A 26,466-nucleotide genomic window follows, 5' to 3' on the forward strand; every position below is an offset into this window, starting at 1 on the left:
GCCTCTGTCTACCTTCTCACGGAAGAACACCCCTGCATCAGTGCTCAGACACAGGAAAATTAGTATTCTTTAGACATCACATCAAATACCACTAAATAGGAATAGAGAAAGACTGAACAATGACACAGCTAAATGTCATCAGAATTGCTGTGCAGATGAGTGCAGGACATTTGGTGGGGACATAGGAGCAAAAAAGAGAAATAAAAAGACGATGAAACACTGCTGTGTAACCACAATAGCAAAAATGTGACTCAGAAAGGCCTACTATTTTGTTTCTTGAGGGGGCTGAGGACAATAACACTGCTGTCACAAATGCATGCAGGGCTTTAAACAGGAAGGGGGAAGAGACATACCTGCTTATTCAGATCCTTCACTTACACATAGAAAAGGCAAATCAAAGCTGGTTGATTTCAACCCCAAAACACACTTATTTCTTCAATGGAAAAATGAACTACACTGAAGTGTTTAAAAAATAAAATGATCATTTCAGAAGTCAGAAAACACAGCACCTTCTTGGAAGCAAGCTGTGCCAAGAAGGTGCTTTGGTTGGGTGGAATATGCTCTGTGTGGCTTCAACTGTTCTTATTTCAATCAAGAGTCATCAGCTGTAACAGACAAAACCATTCAACCAGAATAGACTGACTAACCTTTTACTGTGGGAAGGAGACCTGAACCCCCTGCCTGGATATAATTCCCTTTAATAGAAGAACTTTAACAAAGAAAGCAGACCAGAATTCTGACCTTCTGCTTTGAGGGAAATGGTGATAGGTCACCTGGCCCTCCTGGCTAATGACCATTATTAAACTAACTTCAGCCCTACACATAGTGAACAGCTATGACTTAACAGCTGATTTCTGTTACAAAATAATAAACAGAGCTGGTAGTGTCCTGGGTCTTGTTTTTGTTACTGGACGAGTAGAGGAATGTCTGACACAACACCAGACTTTATTGCTCACTAGTGGGATCTCAAGAGTTCTTCTCATGAGAGATACCACTGAGGTACATTCCTCTAATACAAATACTGTACTAACGTCAAGAGCTTACAGACACATTTCACCACTACTAGATGGCTTTATTGAGTGCCTTGAACCACAGTTCCCCCAAAAGGTAGTAACCTAATTTCCAAACTTCAAATGAAATTAGGTATCTTCATATTGTTGTTAAACTGTCCACAGTGCCCATTCTTCCCCCATCACCATCTGAAACAAGTCATCCTTTCTGTGGCCCCCACAGCCACGCTTTCTATTGAGGAATCCAAAACATGTCTTTTTCAGGGTATTCCCATACCACCCCCAGCTCCTCCACCCTTCCTCAACATTGATTGCAAGATACCCTAAGTACTGTAGGAACCAAGTGTGTTTCTCTGCAAAAAGCCTGAAAAAAACACTGTCAGCAAAAGAGCATCAGTCCCCCAGTCAAGCTGTGGGAAGGGGGTGGCAAGAACCACATGCTCTGGTGCTGCCTGCATTGCACTTCAACAGCAAGTTCTCCAGGAGCTGTCTGAAAAGCAGCTTTCACCAGAGCACAATTTGCTTTCGGAATCAGGGTACCTTTAGGAACCTTTAGGTTCCTCTACCTTGAATATTTCTACATCACTGGTGGTACAGACATTTTCAGCAGTGAAATGGGTTCAAGATGAGGCTCTGGGGCTGACCTCACCCCTTGCCAAACCTAGATGACACTTCCTAGCTTGCAGACTCTTCATTTCCACCTTCTCAGATGGAACAGGCTTGGCCCTTCCAAGCTCTTGTGTAGTCATACGCATCCATGAACAATGTTTTCAGCAAAATGTTTTTTCAAAAGTGCACAGGATGTAACTGCATTCACAGAAGACTTCCATGACCCCTTGACTGAAGACTTTTACAAGCAGAACCAAAATATTTTGTAGCTGCTTACAACAGAGATCTGGGGCAGAATCAGTAGCTCCTAGATTCTCTGTCTGTCTCCATCTCTGGTCCTCCTTGGGCATCGCCTTCTGTTTGGCCTAAGACTTCAGTCACACTGAGCCTGGATTGCCTGAAGAGGGAAAAGAGAGTGCAAAGTAATTTTATGGCTGTATCCTCCTGACAAAGGCATCACTGCAGATTCCTAACTCTGGAAAAGCTTCCTCAAGACCCAGCACTATTTTTGAGTTTCTGTGAGTCACGCAACCAGTGTCATAAACTTTTCTCCCTAAAGTCCCCCACCTGATCTTCTTCGTTCCTCTCTTTATCAGGGATGGAAAGAAGGCAGCAATAAAGGAAAAGCCAGAGTTCTGGCCTCTCTAAATTTTGGTAAATACTAGAGTGGTTGTCCTCCTTGGCTTCATGACCACTGCAAAAGTGAAAAATGGATACAGTTTGTGGGCAGGGCATGAATTTTCAACAAAATACCTTGTTACATCTAACCCTGGGAAGACTAAATCAGGTTCTCAGAGTGGTGTGTGAAACACACCAAAAACTGAAGAGCAAAAGAACTGAGATTTAGAAAACCTAGCATGTTGTGGTTTCTTTAGATGTTTGAACCCCACAGACCTCGACACACTTCCAGTCACAGACTCGAACAGGCAGAGCTCTTCCTTACCACTCCGCTAACTTCTGTTCATACAGCTCCCTGCGCTCACGGTTTCTTTTCTCCTGCAAGGTCTCACCAGCGAGTTTCTGCATCACCATTAAGAGGCCCCCTGCAGGGATCCTAGAGGAGGAAGCAGAGAAGTCACAAGTCACCTAGGAGGCACTAAACAGTAATAACTTACTGGCATCACCAAAAGGAGCATGCGGGGGCCAACCACCAGATCAGTGGAGTGTAACATTCCCCAATACTCGCATCACACCACAGACTAAGGTAACTCCTGTTCTACTGTCAGCCACTAACCCCCGACTGTCTTCACCTGTGACTCACTGTAGCCCTTTCAATAACACACACAGGGCAAAGGGGTGGGAGGATTTCAGGTGCCCAAATCACCCCTGTATATCACCTAACCCATAATTTGGACAGCCACACTCCTGCCTAGCTTCTGTCCAGCTCTGGAGATACTTGTGTTTTCACTAGTAAGGCTCCCTAGGCTGCTTCCAGGCATGCCCATAGCTGACACCATCCCAGTGGTGCTAAGGGGCAATACAAAGCTGATTTTCTTGTCCAGGCAGGATCCCCAGATTCACTTGTGAGGATATTCACAAGTCAGTACTTTCAGAAGAAATCCCCTAGACAGAGAAGCATGGATTCCTCCAAGCCCCAGGGAGCTTTAGGAGATACATGACTGCAAGAGATACATGAAGAGATGTGTCACCTTACCACCTGGGGTTGTGCAGCCCAATTATACAGCTTCTTCCTCAATATTTCCTAACAGCTGCTGCTCCACATTTTAGCTTTGATGGAGCTTACTTTGCAAAAATATCATTTTTACACAGATCCCTAACCAAGTGGCTGGCAGTTCTCAGGGTGCCCCCTTCTTCAAAAGGTGTCATCAGGACATCCAACACCCTTTGTGTGCCATCTGGATACTGAGCTGCTGGAGGGGCAGTTGCTGATGAAGTCGAGAGCCCATCTCTTACATTCCCGCCTTTATCCACAGACAACACAGTTCCTTAAAACAGATGACCAATTCTTCTGCACACAACCATGGAGCTCATTAGTGACCACAGCAAGGAAGGAGGACAGGAGGCATGTCTATAACACATCCTCATAATTTCCTATTTAATGGTAATTGGTGTCTCCTCTAATACACAAACAGCAGCAAGTAAGATGCTCTACTGAGAGCAGTCAATTGTCATAACTGAGGAAGTAGCAAAACACAAATCAATTACAAAAACAAAACAAAACAAAAAACAGAAGAAAAAAACCCAAAACAGTTTAAAGGCTGGAAGAATAGTCATCATCACAATGTCCCAAGAGAGATAAAGAAAATCCCTCAAGGCAAGAGAGGAAGGGAAGCTTCTGCAGCCTCACCTGATTCAAGGTTTGGTGTGTGCAGCCACCGTCTATCATCAAACACCCTTAAAGAGCAGCTGTGTCTCAATCACTCAGCAGCAGCAGTCATAACTCACCCAAACGCTGTTCCAAACACGAGGCCTCCTGCCAGTCCCTGCAAGCCCAAGTGCATTCTGAAAAGGGCTCCTGTGAAGGCTAAAACACCACAAACCCATTGAAACCACAAACAGCCCCCCACCAGCCATCGCACACAGATGGAGGGAGCTGCTTTGCTGCAGCTCTCCTCTCCCTGAGCTGACATCCACTTCTTAACAGAGCAGAAACCAAGTGCTGTGGCCAGCAGGAGGGACCCTCACCATACAGCCACAACAGCCTGAGAGACAGGCACTTCCACAGCTTGGAGCTGAGTGGCTGCTGTGATAGTTTCCCAGGTCTTTATATGCATGGACTCTGAATCAAAACACCACACAAAGCTCCTTGTGCTTCAGAAAAACTACCCAAGAAATGCTAAGAGGTACAAGTATCTATGAAAAAAATAAAGCTCTCTCCAGGATGGAACTGGATCCTCTCCCCCCACTATTTTTTTTCTGCTCAACAGCAGCTAGGAATAGTAGATGCCATTTAAGGCAGAAAAGATCAGTAAAACATGTACCCAACTCTAAGAGCAATACAGCCTGTAAAACTCAACAAGCAGAGCCCTATTTCCAAAAGCAGATGTGCACAACTTAGCATGGAAAGGGCAGTTTATAAACAGCCAACTGAACTGTGATAAAGAGCAGAAATAAGAAATTATTTCCCTGCTAAATATGTGGTTATTATGAGAGCAGGCTATGCACCAAGTCTTGCCTTCACCCTACACAGGCATTTTTCACCCAAAAAACTCCAGCAAGTATTTTGAAGATGAACTGATAACCATGAAACTCCCCAATCATTTCAACAGTGCACTGATACCTCTGTTACAAATAAAGGCAAGCAGCAGCTAAATAAGGGAACAAAATCACAACCGCAGAGGGTAGAACAGGAAACAAAGCTCAGGAGCAGAGAAGCTGGAGGCCTGCTCAAATCTGAGAGAGGGGGATTTCTGGTCATGCTTTTCTGTTTATGACCCTTGCTCACAAAGAGAAAAGTACACAAGGTTATAGCAGTCTTACCTCCTGCCGAAACAAAGTTAGTGATGGTGGTTTTGTTGCGGTACAAAGACAGACCAGTGCTCACCGTGCTGCAAAGACAAGGCACAGGAGAAGTCAGCAGTCACACATCGAAAAAGACAGGTAGCAAAACACAGCCTGAAATAAAACTGGATTTCATTAATCCAGTCCTCAGCTTGCCTCTGACTGCCTGGTTGCCCATCCATCCAGAGTGCACATGTGCTGGCTGCAACTGCCTTGATTTCTGTGACTTTACTGAAGGCAGCTGCACAGCCAGAGACTGGGGAATACCAGGATTCCCAGCCTGGATCTGGGATAGTCTTTATTTCATAGAATCATAAAATGGTTTGGATTGGAAGGGACCTTGAAGATCATCTGGTTCCAGCTCCCCTGCGTGGGTGGGGACACCTTCCATTAGACCAGGTTGCTCAAAGTCCCATCCAGCCTGGCCTTGAACACTGCCAGGGAGGTGGCACCCACAGCTTTCCTGGGCAACCTGTTCCAGTGTCTCACCATGCTCTCACTAAAGACTTTCTTCCTAATATCTAACTTAAATCCACTCTCCTCCATTTTAAAACCATTACCTCTTATCCTATCACTGCCCTCTCTGGTGAAAAGCCCCTCCCCCACTTTCCTGCAGACCCCTTCAGGTACTGAAAGGCCCCTCTAAGGTCTCCCCAGAGCCTTCTCTTCTCCAGGCTGAGCAGCCCCAACTCTCTCAGCTTGTCTTCATAGGAGAGATGCTCCAGCCCCCTAATCATCTTCATGGCCCTTCTCTGGACCCCCTCCAAGAGCTCCATGTCCTTGTATTGAGGCCTCCACCATCTCCTCCAAAAACATCAGTTAAGCCCCAGAACACTCTCTTTTCAGTTCAGCAGCCACATCCCCTCCAGCCCTTCAGCAAGCCTCCTGTGTGACACCTACAGCTCAAGAACAACCTTACTCTCCTTCCCAACGCTGTAACGTCACCCTAGCCTTTCTACAAGATAAAAATAAACCAGTTTGGTTTTAAACTGCAGAACTCAAAATTCACACAACTGCAGGACAAAATCTTCAACTTGGACTTTACTGAAACAATTAATGCTGAGTGGCAAGTTTCTTCTTCCAAAGCCTTTTAGAAAGGGGTAGTGGGAGAGGGCGGTGATCTGACGGCGGGGGACATCTGGTGGAAGAGGACGAGGTTACATGTCAAGCCCAGGAGAATAAAAAATCAAAAGCTCCAGGAGAGAAAGCAAACAGTAAGCCAACTAAACTTAAGGATGGATACTAAAACAAAGGCAGCCAAAGAAGCCAAGAGACTGAGGAAGACATTCAAAAAGGAACAAAAAATTAGGGAAATATACAATAACACTAATCAAAGGCTGCTGGTATCTTAAGAGCAGAAGGGGAATTTAAATCGTACACACCTGCAGATTTAGTCACTGCAGATTTAAGACTACACATCACCTTACCAGTCTGAATGTTAGGGAAGGAGATATCCCTAGTTTATAAGGGCTCTACTTGGAAGAACACGCTTAACTTGATGCTGCATTGTCAGAAGTGGCACTGACATGTCTGAGGGAGAAAATCAGGGAAGCAGAACTCTATCTCTGCGTTGATTGTGTGTGTGTGAAAAATCTGAAGGCCTAAAGAGGCACATACAACCGTTATGTCTGATGTTCTGAGACTGCTAAATAACAAGATGATCACGTGCAAGCATTTAAGGGTAAGAGCAAAGAATTGTGAGTAATGCTCATATATACATAAGAAAAAGGAGAAAAACTAGTGTGGGATAGAAAGCTCTTCCAGCCAACATATTGAAACACTCTCCCAGAGAAAAACCCAAACAAAGAAAAAAAAAGAGATGAAGCAAAAGCAGAAAGAAGCTGTGAAGTACAGGGAAGAACAGCACTCCAGTTGGTAACAGCATGGATTAGATGTAAGGAACAAGGCTTTTCCAGTTTTAATGTCAGTTTATCAGGAGAACTGAATTCTGGAATAATTATAAAAGGTTAGTAACTCCTCTCCACGTTCACACCTTATCAATCAGACTCACTGTTAACACCGCCCTTTGAGCCTACATCAACCACCAGAATTCTCACCAGGAGCTGCCAGCACGACGGGCTCCTTCCCACTAGTGCCAAAGCGTAAGCCAGCTCTTCTCCCGCTACCATCGGGGAACACTTACTTGAATATCGTCACAAAAGCGGCGACTCTCCAGCTCCAGCGCCAGCCGTAGCGGAGGAAACTCCGGAGACCAGCCCGATGTGCAGATTGCTGGGGGAGAGGAGAAGAAGGGGAACAGATCACAGCCCTGCCCCTCCTCGCCAGCACCACCAGCCCGCTGCCAGCCGGGGTACTGGCGATGCACCGTGGGGCTGCCATCACTTGGGAATGACACCCCGACCCTTAGGGATGAAGCGAGCCATCTCCAGAGGAAAAGCCGCTCGCAGCCACCCCAGCCACCAACAGGAAAACCAGGAATTCATTCCAGTTTGGCATGTCCACTGGTCTTTCTAATCCCGGTGCTCAAGCGTATCTAATGGGACAGGGAAAGCTTTCTGAAGGCAGTATGGGAGTAGCAAAACAGAGGGGGACAAACCAGTTCTTCATTATCATGAGTCTGTAAGTATTAAATAATAACCATAAAAAGTAAGTAATAACCACCTACTTTAAATGTTAGAGGGGACCATCAAGCTTTGCAGTTTAACACCGGCAGTTAAACGTTTGGCAGTAAGTGGCTCTTAAAAACATGTGATAAACAGAAGCTTCATAAAAATGAAAAACATTCCAGCTAATGCCACACATGAAAATTAATTCCCTCTTCCGCTGCCTGTGGTGCAAGTGCTTCGTGCGGGTGCAGATCCACTCGAGGGTCAGCAGAGGGACAGAGTGAAGCCAGGCACTGACACTCGGCAGGCTGCTCTCTCAGGGGCCAAATCTAAACGGTGAATGATGTAAAACCAGGTCGATTTTTAACGACTTTTTTTTTTTTTCCCTAATAATCGAGGTAACCAACGTTTTAACCGAAGAAGAACTCCCTAAAAGTTCAGATACATCTACAAAATGTCACACACGTTCCTTGCTGCGAGGTGGAGTGATAAGCTAAAAAGAATTTGAAGTGGTCTTAAAATAACTCACATTAGCAAGAGGACACCACCGGTTTGACACCGCCGAGTGAAGACTCTTGCCAAAAGACTGAAATTTCAAAGCCAGAAGGCTTTGGAAGACACACCAATGAGCCAATGAGCAGAACAGCAAACGCTGTTACCAAGCCTTTCCGTACCCAGGCTCCAAGCCTTCCAAGCGGACAGCCCGGGGCTGGGGATACACAGAACCGCTCCGCAGGAAACTCCGCGGCGTTGGTGCCACCAACAGCATCAAAACCCGGCTGGCACCCGGGGCTGCCTGCTTCGCGGATGCGAGGCCGCCCGGCCCCGCACGGGCTCCTGTGCCGCCGCCGGCCGCAGCCCCAGGGGCAGCCCCCTCTTCCCGAGGGCAGCCCCCTCTTCCCAAGGGCAGCCCCTTCCTCCCAAGGGCAGCCCCCTCCTCCCAAGGGCAGCCCCCTCTTCCCAAGGGCAGCCCCTTCTTCCCGAGGGCAGCCCCCTCTTCCCGAGGGCAGCCCCCTCTTCCCGAAGGCAGCCCCCTCTTCCCGAGGGCAGCCCCCTCTTCCCGAGGGCAGCCCCCTCTTCCCGAGGGCAGCCCCTTCCTCCCGAGGGCAGCCCCCTCTTCCCGAGGGCAGCCCCTTCTTCCCGAGGGCACCCCCTCTTCCCGAGGGCAGCCCCCTCTTCCCAAGGGCAGCCCCCGCCTCCCGAGGCGCCCGCTCCCGCAGAGCCCGCCCAGGCTTCCAGCGAGCTGCCCCGGCGCGCACGCCGCTCTCCCGGGACAGGTCCCGGGCCCCGGGCAGGGGGGTTCGTACCACCGCATCGGCGCGGTTCTGGAAGAGCTCGCCGTGGCTCCTCTCGATGAAGGCCCTGCGGGCCTGGGCGAAGGCCGGCAGCCCGCCGTACAGCCAGCCGCACAGCGCCCCGGTGAAGGCCGATTTCACGATGTTCACCGTCTCCTCCGGGAACCGCTGCAGCTCGCTGCAAGGGAAGGAAGGGCCGCGCTAGGGCCGGGGCGCGCCGCTCCGTGCCCGCGGGCCTCGCCCGGCGTCCCCCAGCCCGCCCTGCCCCAGCCCGGCCCGCTCCTCACTCGCGCTGCCAGAGCTCGCTGAGCCGCTCCCAGCCCGACTGTGGCGGCGGAGCGGGGTGCCCGAAGCCCGCGGGGGAGCCCAGCCGCGCCGCCATGGCCCTGCCGCGGGCGGCGCTGGGCGGGCGGCAGCGCCCCCTGGGGCCCCGGCGGGGCGCGGCAGCGGGCGGGGGAGGGAGGGAAGCAGCCCGCGTCCCGAGGCGGGAACAGCCCGCGTCCCGAGGGGAGCAGCCTGGGAAGGCCTCGTCCTCCCTTCCGAGAGCAGCGTGCCGGCGCCGCCTTAGCAGTGCGGAAAGTAAAGGGACTCGGGCTGAGAAGGAAACCTGGAGGGGCCGGCGGGAAAGCTGGGGAAGCACTTTTTTTTTTTGCCAGGGCGTGCAGCGGTAGGGCAAGGGGTCACGGCTTTAATCTGGAAGAGGGGAGATTTAGATTAGACGTTAGGAATAAATTCTTTAGGGAGGGTGGTGAGACCCTGGCCCAGGTTGCCCAGAGAAGTTGTGGGTGCCCCATCCCAGGAAGTCTTGAAGGCCAGGCTGGATGGGGCTTTGAGCAACCTGGTCAAACAGGAGGTGTCCCTGCCCATGCAGGGGGTTTGGAACTAGGTGATCTTTAAGGTGCCTTCCAGCCCAAACCATCATAGGATGATTCTATGAGAAGTCCCCAGTTCACAGCAGCAACTGAGCAGAGGAAGCTGCCAGTCACAACTACCCAAGACTCGAAGTAGAGACACCCTAAATATCTGTGAAAGAGGAAAAAGCAGAAAGACACCCCTCACCATCTTGGGGGAAAATGGCTGGGGGCTATCCAGATCTTATTCCAGTCATGACTAAGCAATGACACATCAAACAACATTTCATTTGTTTTATTCCAAAACCATGTAACTAAAAACAGTTTAAAAATATTTATACAGAGCTGTTTGGGTTTCTCAGAGTACTGTCTGCCCATCGACTAAAAGTACAAAACCACACAACCCCTCCCGCTCTTGAAGAGTTCTTTTCCTCAGAACCTGGGCTACTTTAACGCCTCGATTTGTTTCCTTTGCAGGCTGGGATAACCCAGGCACAGCTCACATAACTTGTGTGCCGCTCTGGCAACTGGCATCTGATGAATGGATCTGGCAGTCACGTCCCTGTCCCAGGGCTTGCGAGGCCTCTGTGTGGGCACACAGATGTGGAGGTGCACTTCATGTTACTGCTCCTTGTAGTGTTTTCTTCTTCTCTGATCCAAACTGGCTGCAGAGGAGACTGTGAGCTGTTGCTGTCATTCTCTTCCATTAATGGACTCAAGTTGTACCAGGGGAGGTTTAGGTTGGATATTAGAAGAAGTTTATTCACTGAAAGGGTAGTTAAACACTACAACAGGCTGCCCAGGGAGGTGGCTGAATCACCATCCCTGCAGGTGTTTAAAAGACGTATAGATGGTTTAAACACTGGACTTGGAAGAGTTAGGGTAATGGCTGGTAGAGTTAGGTTATGGTTGGACTTTGTTTTCCAACCAGAACTATCCTCTGATGTGCTGCTTCCTATGCCTAGAGGCCACTTTACCATCCAGGGTGCTCACCTGGCAGGCAATGTCCCTCCTGGAATCCTGTGCTGCAGCCCACACTCTTCTGAGCACCAGAGAAGATGCAGCTTCCTACCAGGCCTCTCAACACTGGGGCCACAGAGCACAGGGAACTGCACTCCCTCTGGGCTGAGCAGCCTGCAGTGGGCATAAATGTGGTGAGCACAAGCAACCTGTGACAAGTCATGTGAGGAGCAGCTTCTGCTGTGTGGCTGAAGACATTCCCTCAACATGACTGAGACGAGGAACGTCACAGAAGTGGGAAAGAAAGGCAAATACTGAAGTAAGCAGACGTGTCACCAGCCTAAAATACCTGAAAACCTAGAAAGACTACAGAGGGGTATCATAGCAGACAATCTGTGAACATCTTTTAAAAAAAGAGAAGCTGACTCCACTTCTGTGTATACTTTCTCTGGATTCTTAGGGATATCTGGCAAGTTAACAAGGGCCCAGCTCTGCATGGCTGTGCAGGCACCCAGCTCATCTGTCCAAGTATGAACCCCCTTCACCTCAGCTGCCAGTGGCTTGGCTGTCAGCTACTCAGGCTTAGCACTGTGGCAACATCACCATGGCTGGCTGCTCCCCTGTGAGGTAGGTTGTTTACCTGTGCAAGGATCATTCGTCCTTCAGTGGCACATCAAAGCCTTACTGTCCATCTCTTTAAAAACCTGACATAAACATCAGAAAACTAAGCTCTAAGCTATCAAAAAGGGTTACCCCAAATCCCACTACTTGCTTCTGTCAGAGAACACCAAGTGCTATCACACAGGTGAGAAAACAGTGACCATCTGCCAAAAATGGGCATGTATCTCCCACCTGAGGGTAGCTGACAGTTTGTGTACCTTGCCCATGAGTACACTGGACTTACTACTAAGTCCAGTAAAATTAACCAAAAAGCTTCTCATGGACTGAACAGGATTTAGGACCATTCTGAGACAGGTAGTAACAAAGTCCCAAATGCTAACAACCCTCTTGCAGCCATGACCATAACCATCCCATTAAATGGCTGTAATCCACCATTCTACTTAACATTCCTATGGCAGCAGTATCACCGGGTCCAGCTGTGTGAGAGCAATTTCCAAGTTAGCCTTTTGCTGTTCTCTGTAGTTCAAGCGTAAAGGATAGGAAGTCTGAGAGAACAAAAAAGAAGATGCACTGATCTTCAGATTTCCAGAGAGATCAGTTTGAGCTGAAGAGAAAAACTAAGAAATCTCTACAGTTCTGTTTTCAGCCATTTAGAAGTGATCTCGCTGTAGCTCTTCCTCCTTTTCACTTTGTAAGTCAAGGCTTGGGAATACTCAGACAGCAGATGCTCCCAGTAGCAAGAGACATCCTCCATCTGCAAGTGCTCGGTGATGAATTGGCGTCCCCTAGAGACACATAAGGCACAGTCAGAACCAATTTCCAGGTCCTACAAGAGTATTTGGTTTTGTTTGATACGTATATCAACTTTCACTCTTCTGTGTCTCAGATGAGAAACAACACACACCGCTCTGTACCGTCTATTTTAATTTCACACTTTTCATTCACACTCCCAGCTCTGACAGTTGCAGTGCTTTTGCTATCCTCAAGATGGTATTTGTTATCTGGGATAATAAGTATCAGATTTCACATGTCAGTTCCAGCCTAAGCAGCACTGGCACGTGCTGCTTCAGGAGCTGCCAGCCGGGACACAGAGCGCTTATAATGCAGACTTAGTGCCCAGGGGTCAACTCACCTCAGACAGAGATGAAAGCTCCCAACTGCTGGTGGCTTTCAGTGGGATTCCTGACATGGGTCACATCTGAACCAAAGACCTAGGCATATAGTCTTGTTCTCCAGCTACCCCTGCTTGCTACAAGTTCCCAAGCCCTCCTGCAGTTATTACAGAGCAATTATACTGCGCCCTATTAACACGAGGTTTTCTTTGTTAGGTAACCCCTTCATAAGCAGCATAAGAAAATGTTTTGGAAGAAGAGTGCCTGATAGCCAGAAAGGACACACAACTCACCTCTCTGAAATTTCTTGTGCTATGGCATCATTTTCCTTTACAAACTGCAACAACTCCCTAAAATGAAGAAAAGAAAAATTAACTGACTCAACGGGAACACTGTCCCTTAGTGAAACTACTGTGGAGGATGAGATTAAGGATCTACAGACAACTGAGAGAGAGACAGGTGTTCCTCATTTCAAAGCACAGAAGAAAACTGCCATTCTGAGTTGCTCTGTACCAGTTTTGGACAGCATGCTGAAATCTGGAAGCTAACACATTTTTGGCTAAGCAATACGTTCCTCTCCCCCTCATCTGTGCTGCAGATTTAAGTGTCTAGTGCCTGCTGCTTTCAGTGAGGATGACAGACCTCCATACTCCAGGGAAGCTGTAATCTCTAAGTAGTACGAGCAACGGATTCTTTGGGGGCAGTAACAGAGACAAGAACATGACCTCCACAAGCCTTTTGCCTGATGCCTAGGAGTGGAGGCACTTCTTGGCATAATACAAACCAAACTGCCTTCCCAAACACAGCGGTGTTCCTGCAGCACGGAATGCTCCCCTGAGCACACCTGAGGTCTCACACCTGACATCAGAAAGGTCTGATCGGACTGGGATGTAGTGGACCCAAGGCTTCAGCTGGGGGTAGAAGAACTCCAACCACTCTTCTCCAACGTGAAAGACGAGTGAACCGCACAAGAAGAGGTGTTTCAACCGGAAACTGGCAGCCACTCCCCGGAAATTAAACAGATACCTTGAAAAGGAGAAGCAAAGAGAGGGACCTGGTTACATTCAACATTTTGTGAGGAAATATGCTAAGAAGCTGGGGTCTGAGTAGCAGTCAGCCTCTCCCCACAGGTAGAAGCCCGGGGTAGGAGGGGGAATCTCCCTCATGCTGAGCCAAGTTCCTGTAGCTGAAACAAAAGGAAAACATTTCTTTGAAGCTCTTCACAGGAAAGGTAAGCTGAAGTTAAGGATGTGCTAGGTGAGCTTCTGCTGCCTGTCAAAACTGAGGTTCAAAATCAAGACACACTGCTTTACCTCTGATAAAGACAACTGCCTACAACAATCCAAAAAAAGTCCTCATGGACAACTGCCAACAATGCATGGAAGGTGAGAGCACGGATGCTGATCCTCTGACCCTACACTTCAGAGACTCTGTTACCACAAGGAGCTTTTCTTCCCAATTCTCTCTTGTCTTGCAGTGAGCCTTTTTGTTCATTGTTCTGCTTTGCCACATATATCTCTGTAGGTTTTGTGTTTTTTTTTCCCTCTGAGATTCTGCTTTAATCTGAAATCTAATTGTTTCACATGAACTTGGGAACAGAACCCAAGAAGGTTAAACAGACTAGCACACAAGAGATGGACTTTGTGGAAAACAAGAAATCCACAGTTTTGTTTTTGGCATTTTCTGCCAAGTTAATAAAGTGGGCTTGACTGGGGGAGTGGTTCTCTTTATAAACTATATCTCAGAGGGATGTTTGCTTGCTTGCTTGCTTGCTTTTTACACCCACATTTCTCCAGTTATATGGAAAGCTGTTTTTTCCTGTGGGTAAAAGCCCTCAGCACATATAAGTAATCTTTGAAGTCAAACATTCTGGGCTAGGGGAAGGGAGTTCTTCCTTTAATTAAGCTATTTTGGGTGAGATAGGGATTATATATTTGGGGTGAGATGGGAACTGTAGCTAAACTTGGTTCAGCAGTAAATGACAAGGAGTAAATCTGATATTATTTTGCATTCTTTGTATTACCTAGGAGGTCAAGGCAGGGATAAGGAGCTTGTTGTATTAGGAACTGTACAAATACATGTAGAGATATAATGAGAACTGCAGTGTGGAAGTGAGGAAATGCCTCTATCCAATTCCAGACACAGCTCCCACCATGCTTCCTCAACCAAGTCACCAAGGCTGCTTTCAGCCAGCCTGCTCCAGCGCCTACGCTGAAGGAAGCAGCGAGAAGTTCATGGTGACCCTACCAGATCCTGTGCTATGACAAAACTACGTGAGAATGTCTCAGCCAACTCTGTACAAGAGGCTTAAGAGGCATCAGGAGTTGGGAATTCTATGTGTAACAGAAGGGAGAAACCTGGGCAACAGTCTAGTGAAATACAAAATGTGACAAGTCAATCACACTTGCACAAAAATACAGATCCAGCCAAACGCCCGAGGTCTTACATCAGTGGAGTCTAGCTGGTAGAATTGTAACTAAGTACTTTTAAAGCAAAAGAAAAAAGCAAAACATCATGTGTACACACTAAGAGTTTACATTTGCACACAGAAACACACAAGAATATTACACCAAACACTCCCCTCCAATTAGCTAAAAATAAAAATCTTTGTAAATCAAAACCACATTCTTCCAAACAAAAAATTATGAATCAATACCATATCTGCTCAATCATATTTCACATTCTCTCTTTTACTATAGACATCCAATGGTAACACTTGCCCCATTGTGCATATGAAGACATGATTTCTTAGGTCCTTACGTCTTTGAAGACAGTAATGTTATCACTGTAGCATCAGAAAAAAAAAATTCTGAACACAAAGCTTGGTATAGGAATATAAAGAAAAAAATATAGAAAGCCTTTTTGACTAAAAAAATAAATGTTTACATCTATGGGTTTATTAGTGATCTAAGATCTTTACTTTCCCCAAAGCACTTTACTTCTCCTGACCTGACTGGAAGAAGCTGACACAGAAAGAGGCCACATTTAGCTCTCAAATTTTCAACTGCCTTAAGTCTTGTTTACAAGCATTCTTGTCTGCTTGGAGCTGGTTGCTGAAATTAAACCTTAAAATAAAACCTTACACCATGGAAAGAAAGAAATAACCCACAGCCCTCAAACAGCTTTACTAGTCAAAAGTCTTACTTGTATTTGCAGTGATCAACCAGTGGAACTTCCTTTGCAGGAGGCTTCCCTAAGGTGTCCTTAAAATAAAAACAAAAAAAAGTCAGTAAACTTTCTATGGTGATTTCATATTTGTTTTCCTTCTCAGTTAGAAACAAAGCTAAGCCTCAAAACTCTCCATGCCCACTTCTGAGAAAACCTTCTCTGGTGGGCTTTTAGAAGTATGATGGAGAATTCCCAGCCCTTCAAAGAAGAAAAAACGTTCAGTGAATTGCACACTGCCTGTAAGCATATGCCAGCACAAACACATTAAATGATAATGTTTAGTTGGCAGCTACAGAGAGGAAAACAGCTTAGGACAATGGACTATGTGAAGCCAAGTGTAACCGGATTAGCCAAGACTGCCTGGAGAGAACTGGACTGTAGACTAAGTATGGAACTAAAAGTTACCAGCAACAGTTATCAGAAAGCTATCAACAAGACCAAGAAAGGGAGATGACAGAAAAATTCTTAAAGAGACTGACAACACACAGGCAGCTAGTTCAGGGCTAGAAGGGAAAGAGTTGGCTAATCTGGATGCAATGGAAGAGGAGGAGACTGGCATAGATTAACTTTCTTATGTGCTGGTTTCCTTGAACAAAAAGTGTAGATGGTTGAAAAATGTTTGTTTGGCCTGTCAGGCTCTAGAGGCTCCTTCCTTTTATCTGTCAGTTAGGTGTGGCCATCAAGGGAACAACAAACCTCCCCCACTCTAGAGGATCACCCACAACTCTCAAGATGCATTTAAATCATCAAAGCCATACTGCAATGCTACTCTTTCTGGCCTTCACGCTCAGGAGGCAGACAACACCCATGCACCTTCTCAGATCTCCAAGCCTGGTTTTTGGTGTACTCAGCATCAACAAGCTCTGGGTTTTCTCGGGATAGCAGAATGAGGGGATCTCTCTCAGGGCTCGTTCTGCAAAAGAAATGCCATCAGTCATTGCCAATCCACCTGATCCAACACAGCCAACAAACTACTGGACTCTCCTGCCTTTTGATGAGGCTGACTTCCCTACGGTTCCTGAAAACATTATCAAGTGTCTACCATAGAGGGTGTTTCTGTCCAAGGGTGTTTTAGCAGAAGAGAATGACTTATATGTACCAAAACTATTTGGTGCTGTTTATTTATTTCACTTACTAAATATTTAATACCATTATTGAAGTAATTCTCAGGACAAACCAGCAGAGATGTTGTTTCCTTCAGGCCTCATCCTGATGGGTGCCAAATACTTTAGTTCCCTTGTAAGTCAGAGAGGGAGCTAAGAGATGCTAAGCACCTTCAGCACTTGATCCCTCCAACACTAATTTAGAAGGCAATTGATAAACAAGGTTAGGACATCCCTGAGATCCACTCATCATCATCTCCCGAGCCTACCTAGTCAAACATCAACCCCACCTTTATTTGGGATGGAGGAGGACTAACGAGGATTAGGAGTTAACTCTGTTTTCAAACTGTCACTGGAGAGAGGGAAAAAGTAATCTTATCCCCCACTGCTCAGATAATTTAATGCAAGGGTACTTTTTGATTCACTGTTGAGCACCTGCATAGCAAATGAACTATTCACACTGGCAAGAAGAATGCACATCAATATCAAACCTTTGTATTTGTATCCTGCACCTGCAGTTCCCCTCACAGAACAAGCTGGTTCCTAGTGTGACACTTCTACTCATTAAGAAGTAACGCAGCAAATCCATCACAACTGCTGTTTCCAATATTAGACTTATAATAAACTAGTAGCAAACTGCAGTTCTTACAGAGAATCACTAATGGGGAAATGCTGCTGTGCAAAATGTCTCCCTTTCCTTACTTTTAAAAACATACATTCTGGGCTACATTTGTTTAGGTCTTGGAGAGACAGAATAATTGCAGAGACAGCTGTCATGGCATATTTTGGTAGAATCTCCTGCTATAGGAAAACATGCTCACCTGGATCCTCGGAAATATCCTTTAGAGATTTTTTTCACCCACGGCCATTTTTCTGCAGATCTGAAAATATTGTTTATACATGGCGATAAATTATTTAATATAATGATGAAATAGTATTCTCATCAGTTTTCACAGCATGATCTCTTTCTAGTATTCTTCATTTTTTATGGAAATCACTTCCTTCATTATAGTAGAAAAAACTCAGCCAGGTCCCATGAAACAGGTTTTCCTGTGAATATTCTGTTTAAGGCAACATGGCATAGGCTACTTTTCAGAATACTTTTCAGTCAAAACAATTAATTACACACGACCCCTTCACCAAATATTTAAGGGTATTAAAAATTACCTAAAATTTGAATCCACTTTTTGCGTTGTTGTTTTATTTTTCTGTACTTCACTGAATATGGATAGTGTAAAATTACTATAATCACTGTCATTTCTCATTAAAAAAAAACCAAACAAAACCAACAACAACCAAACAAACCTGCCCGGTGTTTTGCATTAAAACACAGGGTCTTGTTGTTTCCCCAAGTAACTAATTTTAAATCTAAATGAGTCTTTCAAAACAGCAGTTTTATTTCTGTCAGCGCAGTCAACTGCCTCCTTCTGGGAAGCTCTTTGTTGCACCTCTTTATTTCACTGGGCTTGACATGTAGGTCCTGATCCCCAAACTGATCTGTGCAGGTCAAGCTCTGCATCTGCTTGTAACCCCGTGACACAAGTGAAAAAGGATAAGTAAATGCTTTGGACCTTCATTGTATGATCTTATATCACATTAGGCTTCAGCTATGATTAGTCCCATAGATCTTCAGAGTTTGAAGAGAGGAATATTCAGCCTTGCATTCTGGTGTCAAGTGACTGACATAAAGGTTTTGATTTTTTTCTTGTTATGTTTCTATGTTTACTTCCTGTTGCACACTTTGTCACTCTCCATGAGAAACAGCCCCTTATTCTGCTAATAGTCAAAGATCCTGCCAAAAGAAAGACTCCCAGTCAGGAACGTCTTCTTACTCTCAAGCCCAGTAATAACTCCTATTCTTGGGAACGATTCCAGGTTTCTCTACTGCACAACAATACTCAAGTAAAAGCAGATCTAAAGAAAGCTTTCCTTTACCCTTCCAGAAGCTTATACAAACATCCTGGATCATCCCTGCAGTGAAAAAACGACACCTCTTAAGAGAAGTATTTGGAAAAAAAGGAAAATGTTTCCATGTGTCAGGGGAGATTTCTGCAGGCAAAAGATAACTGCTGCTTTATTGACAAACCCTATCCCAGCAAAAATGATAGTAATCTGGCCCTGACAGGATGAAGAATGCGTATACTTTGTGCACTGCATTCCTTACTAAAGTGTTGGAAACAGAGGAACTAATTATAACTTCTAGTTACATCACCCAAGGTTTCCATGAAGAATTCTTATTCAAGAGTGAGGCTGAACGTAGTGTACAAGAGGCAGCAGGACAGAAGACAGGCCAACAGACCTGTGGTCTCAGACTTCAGTGTTGCCCTAATGGTGTCCAGTGCTAGATGGCTTTTACTCTGAGTCTGTCTTCCATTAAACCTTCCTCCCTCCTCCCTCCTTACATAAACCTTCCCCATTTCCAAAACATACCTCTTGAGGTCCTCTCTCATGAGGTCCCAGCGCCCTAAGCCTGTTGGGTAAATTGGCCAAACAGCTGGTCCTCCTTCCCAAAATGTCCAGGCAGGATACATAATATCATTGTATTCAGGTGTCTTAAGGAAAAGGACAGCAGAGTTAAGAATGAGAGTAGTATCTACTTCAGTTTACTGACTGAGCCCACCAGAAACGAAGGAGCCTTCCAGGAGTTCTGTCAGCTTTCTCCGTTACAGCCACAAGAGCTTTGCGGTCACCGTTTTGTCACTCGGGTTAATATGAAGACAACCCAATATAGGAATGTTTCTGTGATTTAAAAAAGGCCATGGCTTGCTGCATGACAACAGGTTAGAAAATAACAAGGGTTCCACAATATAGCTGATATAGTAGATATAGCAAATAGTAGAAGACCCAAACTCCATTCACCTCTCTAAAGACTCGCATCTATGTGTAACTACAAATGTTTTTTACTGATCCTAAGTTAAGAGGCATTATTAGCTCCTCAGAGACAGAGGCACTTACAAACACTTTGACATTTATGTTTCCAACACTTCAGTTCATTCCAGCCTTCCTAGAGATCACTTAATTCACTGTCACAAATATCCAGGTCATGTAAGAATTTCAGCTCCTCACTCCTATTTGGATGCTTACATTCCTACATAATGAGATGGAAGACCAGCACTCCAGAAAGACTAAACCCTTTCATGAAATCAGACTATAGGCCACTTCTCTGCACTAATAATAAACTTCCTATACAATTATCTGTCACCTGGAGATACTGGACAGAGTCCAAGGCCACCAAGGAAGTTAGGTGGTTGGTGCACGACACATAAACAGGGGCTGAGAAATGGGTTTGTTCATGCACAGAAAGAGGAGCCTTAGGGGAATCTAAATGCTGTCTCCTACTACCTGATGAGAGAGTTCAAAGCAGGTGAAGGCAGACTCTTTTCAGAAGTGCAGAGACAGAATGAAATGCAACAGGCTTTGATTGCAAGACGGGAAATTCCAAGTAGATACCGGGAAATGTGCTTTCATGCTGAAGGAGTTCAAACACTGGCTGTGGGTACCTTGTCCTTGGGAAGCTCAGACTGGGCAGGACACAGGCACCCTGATCTAGCTGGTCAATGTGTCTCTATGTGTGAATGTGCCTCTGCATGTGTGTGCATATCTGAAGATGGAAAAGGGAATCAAGGGGGAAAGGGTTCACGGGAGAGCAATATTACAGAAAAGAAGATAAGAAACACTTATCTGTGGTACTAAAAAAGGGCATACAATATTCATATTAAATGAAATTAACTGTGACAGCTGACTGATGACCAAAAACACCTAACAATGCTGATAAACTACGGCCACAATTGTAACAGAGGCATTGCATCAAATGACAGCGATGCTGGCACATATCCCATCTAGTTGTGGATAATTCCACTGTGACCGAAGTACATTTTTTGACCTGGAAGAGGAGCTAATGAAGGGAAACACTGTCCTATTGAATAAATCTGCAAGTCTGTCTGCCAGAAAACTGGAAGTAAAAGGAAACATAAAGAGCAAGCAATTTTCACACACAGAAAATCTGAGAATCATCCTCAAAAATATGTTATCAAGAGAAAGGAGGACAGTATGTCTCAAAGGCTCAGCTTTTAAAGGTGTGAGCACCTTACTGAAGGAGAAGACTGGGCTAAGGGGTTTCATCCACTTGGGCACTTGGGGGTAGTCTCGCACGTTGATCACCATTTCCATGTCAGGGAGGCGGCTGATGATCCCCAGAAGGAAGTGCTCAACTCCACTGCATCTGTGGAGAAATGACATATGGCAAAGAGCTATAAAGAGAAGGCACATTCCTGCAGTCTCTCACAGGCCTCCCTCTCTCTGTGCAGGAGTAGAAGAGTCAGTCAGAGCGACACCATTATACAGGTTGGGAACTGCCTATAGCAGCCTCCAACAGAGCACAGACACCAATGAAGCAACCCATCCTGCGATATCTGGCCTAAACTGCAGCTTTCTCTGGGATCCCACAATCAAACAAGTGAAGTTACACTAAAGTGCAACAATGACACTTACCCCTTGGCTACATTTAAGCTGCATACACAATTTTCTAGGCTTCTGCTCTGAGAAGGAATTCATAGAATCATAAAATCACAGCGGTTGGAAGGGACCTCTGAAGATCATCGAGTCCAACCCCCCTGCTGCAGCAGGAACACCTAGAGCAGATCACACAGGAACGTGTCCAGATGGGTCTTGAAAGTCTTCAGAGAAGGAGACTCCACAGCTCTCTGGGCAGCCTGTTCCAGTGCTCTGTCACCCTCACAGGAAAGAAGTTTTTCCACACATTGAGGTGGAACTTCCTGTGATGTAACTTGGTGCCGTTTCCCCTCATCCTATCACAGGGCACCACTGCAAAGCGACTGGCCCATTCTTGACATCCACCCTTCAGATATTTATAGACATTAATAAGGTGCCCTCTTAGTCTTCTCAAGACTGAACAGCCCCAGATCTCTTAGCCTTTCCTCATATGACATATGTTCCAGTCCCTTAATCACCCTGTTTGACTCTTTCCAGTATATCCCTGTCCCTCTTGAACTGGAAAACCAGAACTGGGCACAATACTCCAGATGCAGTCTTTTAAGGGCAGAGTAGAGGTGCTTGCCCTGCTGGCCTCATTGTTCTTAATACCTCCCAAGATACCATTGGCTTTCTTGGCCACAAAGGCACATTGCTGTCCCATGGTTAATTTGTCCACCAGGAACCCAACGTCCTTCTCCATGGGGCTGCTTTCTCACAGGCCAGCTCCTAATTCAGACCTCTAAAATACCTTTGGGCTCAGTGACTTTCAACTTGGCAGATTTGGAAATACTCCAGTGTCTCAGTTAGGGAGATGAGATCTTCTGCTCTTACCTTGCAGGGAAAAAGCATTCCTGTTCACGGTACAATTTGTTCTTAATGACTTGGTAGTGTGTCCCAAGCTTTCTGCTCACCACATCTGATATGGTCTCCTCGGAAATTCCACCTCGAAAAGGAGCCAGGTCCTGCTTCCAGACACTGAAACAAAATAATTAGCCATTATTATGTAGAATACGGAGCTCTGATACATAAGGCATAACCAAGAATTTCATTTAATTCACTCACAAGTGCTGTTACTCAGACACTCCAAGGTCCAAGCTTCACTCTGACTGTATGTGCTGTTTGCCCGAACAGAAAGCCCAGGAGAGGACTCTTAATGCTAAATTAACATGGAGATCTTCAGCTGCTCTCCCAGAAAGCACCATACATACCCTGTCAGGTTATGGGTAAAAGCCTTCAACTCACTTAACCTTTGAGTTGTGAAGCTTGTGCTCTGGCCTTCTATGAATGATGGGCCACACCAAGACCAAACTCCTCACACACAAGGGCTTGTAGCAAGAGGACAAGGGGTAATGGCTTTAAACTGGAAGCGGGGAGATTTAGGTTAGACATTAGGAATAAATTCTTCACTGTGAGGGTGGTGAGGCACTGGAACAGGTTGCCCAGGGAAGTTGTGGCTGCCCCATCCCTGAAAGTGTTCAATGGCAGGCTGGATGGAGCTCTGAGCAACCTGGTCTAGTGGGAGGTGTCCCTGCCCATGCAGGGGGGTTGGATCTAGATGATCTTTAAGGTCCCTTCCAACCTAAACCATTCTATTATCATGTCATGCTATTTAGACATAAAAAAAGAAGGTAAGAGTCTAGTCACAAGGAGCCACATTGCCAAATAATGCACTGAAAGTCAGTCCAACACAACAGACCTGTGTAGCATGGTTCTGTGACATCTACACTCCACCAGGAATTCAGCATGAAAACATAAAACGAACACATATAAGAAATTACAGGAGAGTGTAGTTTATATAAACTCAGCCTAAAGATCCTCAGATCTAACTAAATCACAGAATTGTCAGGGTCAGAAGGGACCTCTAGAGATCATCTAGTCCAACCCCCCTGCTAAAGCAGGGTCACCTAGAGCACATCGCACAGGAACACGTCCAGGCAGGTTTTGAATGTCTTCAGAGAAGACTCCACAACTGCTTGGAGCAGTTAACAAACACTGTTGCAACAGCCATGGAGACCTAATCCCCACTTTTTGTTAGACACTGCACCAATGCCTTGGTTTCATACAACACTGTCAGGGTGATCCCACTGTGAATGTGGTCAAACACTGGCACAGGTTTCCCAGAGGCTATGGAGTCTCTATTCTGTGATATTCAGGACCTGACTGGACAGTCTTTGCAACCCTGCTTGAGCAGAGGGGTTGGACTTGAGGATCTCCCTCTAGGATTCCGCTATTTTGTAATCAGGTAGAAAATGGTAAAACTACATAAAGAATTTCAGTTTTATGGCACATCCGTGTCACCGTAACCAAAGTGACAACTGAAAGGTAGCAATGAACCTTCAGTCCTTGGCCACTGAGTCACAGAAGACTAAACACAAGTAGAATCTACTATATGGGAAGAAGTACTGGCTTCCAGTGTTCTACTGCATATTTACACATCTCCAAATCAATTATCAAAATGAGCAGAGTTTCTTAAGTGTCACAGGGCGTACGTGTTGTATTATCTTCCTGGATTCTTTTGTAATGCCTGTTGCTGTAGCAGTGCACCTGAGCAACCCTTAAACGAACTACTGCTTTAGTGAAAACTAGGTTTCAAGACTCACAGCAACCTCAACTTCATGCTACTAACAACTATCATGATCTGAAGCAGATTTGGAGGTTGTGACCACTTGGGAAGGTGTTCTACCCAAAGGTGGGCAGGGATGGTGGAGTGCATGTTTAAAGATTAGATGTCTTTAGGCTGTATCTGAATTGAAACTTTGGAAAAAGACTGGGAGGCTAAACTAGAAGAGACTTTTCCTCATCAGTATTTCAAGAACAACAAAGATCAAAAACTCCAAACAGAGGGTACAAACAGTTGCTTAGTATGCTATTAAAAGCCAATATAGCACTATTGTCTGCTATTAAAAGCCAATATAGCACCCAATCTCACCCCTAAAATGAGTGAGTACATCCAGTACTTCTAAGCAGGAGGCTTAAAGTTGAGCATCTGCATTTCTGCATTTGGAATCCTAATCCTAAAGGTAGAATATGTTGACACTTCCCTTAATTCCTTCTTCTCCTTTAAAAAAAAATACTGCTGAAGGCTATCAAAAAACACAGTCTAACAATCCCTGCCCATATGGCAATGATGACCCAAGCACCTGTAATTTCTGCCACGGTGCTGCCGCCCTCCATCAGTGGGAACAGAAAGGAAGTTTGGTTTGGCTGTATCTACAAGACAGAGCAGCCTGCACTTTTACTGCCTGCAGTGGTCTTGCATCACACATAAGCCTCTAGCACTATTTTCACTCTAGGAAGATTAGGCTGGTGTTTCAAGTCAGAGTGCTGGCATTATGCATAATGCTCTACAGTTATTTAAAAAATTAACAAGACTTGTGTCTTCCTGAATGAGCTCCTCTTGGATCATGCTTTACTCATGTCAAAGTCAGGTAGTTAAATACCCACCATCACTCCAGCTCTCACAAGGAGTGACATAAACTCCCTAGAAAGAACACGAAGTACAACACGCTATCACATCAGACGAATCCGTGTTCTGTACCAATCTTTCTTCAGCTAGGTATTTAAAATATTTTGCACGTACTTGACTTCTTCCACTTCTAAAAGCCCATAAGAAAGACTTCCTAGCAATGCTGCACTGAGAGAGAAGCCAGAAGTGGATTGTTCACACAGAAAGATTACCAGCTGTGTATGGGTTTATTTTACGATCACATATGAAACACTGACAGTGTCTGTTCCTAGAACATCAGGTAGGAAGGGACCTCAAGGATCATCTGGTCCAACCTTTCTTGGCAAAAGGACAAAGTAGGGCAAAAACCAAAGTTTGTTGTTCAATAATCACAGAGGTCAAGGAGAGTTATCAGTTTGTAGGTGGACACACTTTTTATTGGAACTATGGAAGCCAGCCTGTTTCAAACACTGCCATTAATAACTTCCTCCTTGCGACCTCTGTGACCTGTGATGGCTGCACACATGACATTTTAGAGCCTTAAATATTCTCCAGTTAATTCCCATCCATTGGTGTTGGCAAAAGCATTCCCTCTCACGGCCAGAGGCCTGTGTGGACAGAAGAAAACCAGTTTCTCACCTTTGGTGGCAGCTACAATTCTCTTTTACACATGGCTTATAGACTTCCACAGCTTTCTTAATTTGGTCAGTTATGGTTTTCCACTCGGCATCTAAAACACGCAGGAACGAAAGGTTAGAGAAACTGATCCAGTCGACTACCAGAGCAACCTGTGGGAGCTGAACAGAATTTCTAGCAACACACCCTGCTCCAGCCCACGCAGCTCGACTGCACGCTCCTAAAGCAAAAGGGGGAGAGAAAAGCCACAGCGGGCAAGGAAAGGGGTGACCCAGCTGAGGGGGACGGGGATGGGGCAGTGGGTCGGGCATCCCGTAGGGCTTCCCGTGCTGAAAGGGAAGCCGGCAGGAGCCTGCGACTCCTCACGGCTTCCCCTTCAGGCTTGAGACCCCCACGGGGTGCCGGGGGGGGCTGCCCGGCCGGGCGGACGAGGCGGCGAGACCCCCCCCCCCCCAGTGCCTCGACAGGAGGCGCCAGCTCCCGCCCGGGCCGCTGGCCCTCCGCCCGCCCGTGAAGTCGCGTCCCGTTCCCCGCCCCCACCAACACCCTCGGACCGAGGGGCCCGAGGGCCGCTCACCTGCCAGGCCGCCGGCCGCGGCGAGCTCCAGCCACCACAGGGCGGCGGCGGCCGCCAGAGCCCAGCGGGGCAGCGCCGCCCGGCCCGCCATGCCGCCCCGGGGCTGCCTGCGCATGCGCGGCCGGCGGGCAGGGGCGGGGGGCGATGCCCCCCCCGGAGATGGCGGGGAAGGGGAAGGGGCTGGGGAAGGGGCAGGGGCGATGCCCCCCCCAGAGATGGCGGGGAAGGGGAAGGAAGGGGCAGGGGGTGCTGGTGCAGGAGGGCGGTGCTGGCCGCGGACGCCCCGCCGCGGCGCTCGGTGGGAGCTGTAGGACGAGGAGGCGGGGGCGGCGCTGCAGGAGGAGCCGCTGCCCGGGGAAGGTCTGAGCGTGCGCCTGCGGTGCTCGCAGGCTCCTGGAACCGTCTTGGCGGGAAGCGATCTTTATGAAGTCCGGCCGTCAAGCTGGCACCGCCAAGCCCACCGCTGGAGCGTGTTCCCGAGCACCAGAGCTGCACGTCCTTTCAATACACCCAGGGACGGTGGCCCCAGCACTTCACTGGGCAGCCTGCTCCAGCA

General features: G+C 46.7%; 2 protein-coding genes across 2 annotated transcripts; both read right to left on the bottom strand.

The window, feature by feature from the left end:
* Positions 1–926: 926 nt before the first annotated feature.
* Positions 927–9,362, bottom strand: TIMMDC1 (translocase of inner mitochondrial membrane domain containing 1). Its single transcript, XM_051639990.1, has 7 exons — positions 9,231–9,362; positions 8,956–9,121; positions 7,225–7,313; positions 5,061–5,128; positions 4,026–4,104; positions 2,563–2,673; positions 927–2,016 (listed from the first exon to the last, which is right to left on the bottom strand). The coding sequence occupies exons 1-7, from the start codon at positions 9,323–9,325 to the stop codon at positions 1,917–1,919; spliced, it is 708 nt and encodes a 235-aa protein (XP_051495950.1). The 5' UTR covers positions 9,326–9,362; the 3' UTR covers positions 927–1,916.
* Positions 9,363–10,078: 716 nt separating this feature from the next.
* Positions 10,079–26,001, bottom strand: POGLUT1 (protein O-glucosyltransferase 1). Its single transcript, XM_051613319.1, has 11 exons — positions 25,911–26,001; positions 25,337–25,427; positions 22,084–22,227; positions 20,845–20,980; positions 19,189–19,310; positions 17,580–17,639; positions 16,469–16,568; positions 15,632–15,690; positions 13,346–13,513; positions 12,781–12,837; positions 10,079–12,160 (listed from the first exon to the last, which is right to left on the bottom strand). Exons 1-11 carry the CDS (start codon positions 25,999–26,001, stop codon positions 12,004–12,006), a joined length of 1,185 nt encoding a protein of 394 aa, XP_051469279.1. The 3' UTR covers positions 10,079–12,003.
* Positions 26,002–26,466: the final 465 nt, after the last annotated feature.

This window comes from Apus apus, chromosome 1 (genome assembly GCF_020740795.1).
Source record: "Apus apus isolate bApuApu2 chromosome 1, bApuApu2.pri.cur, whole genome shotgun sequence".
Classification (NCBI taxonomy): domain Eukaryota; kingdom Metazoa; phylum Chordata; class Aves; order Apodiformes; family Apodidae; genus Apus; species Apus apus.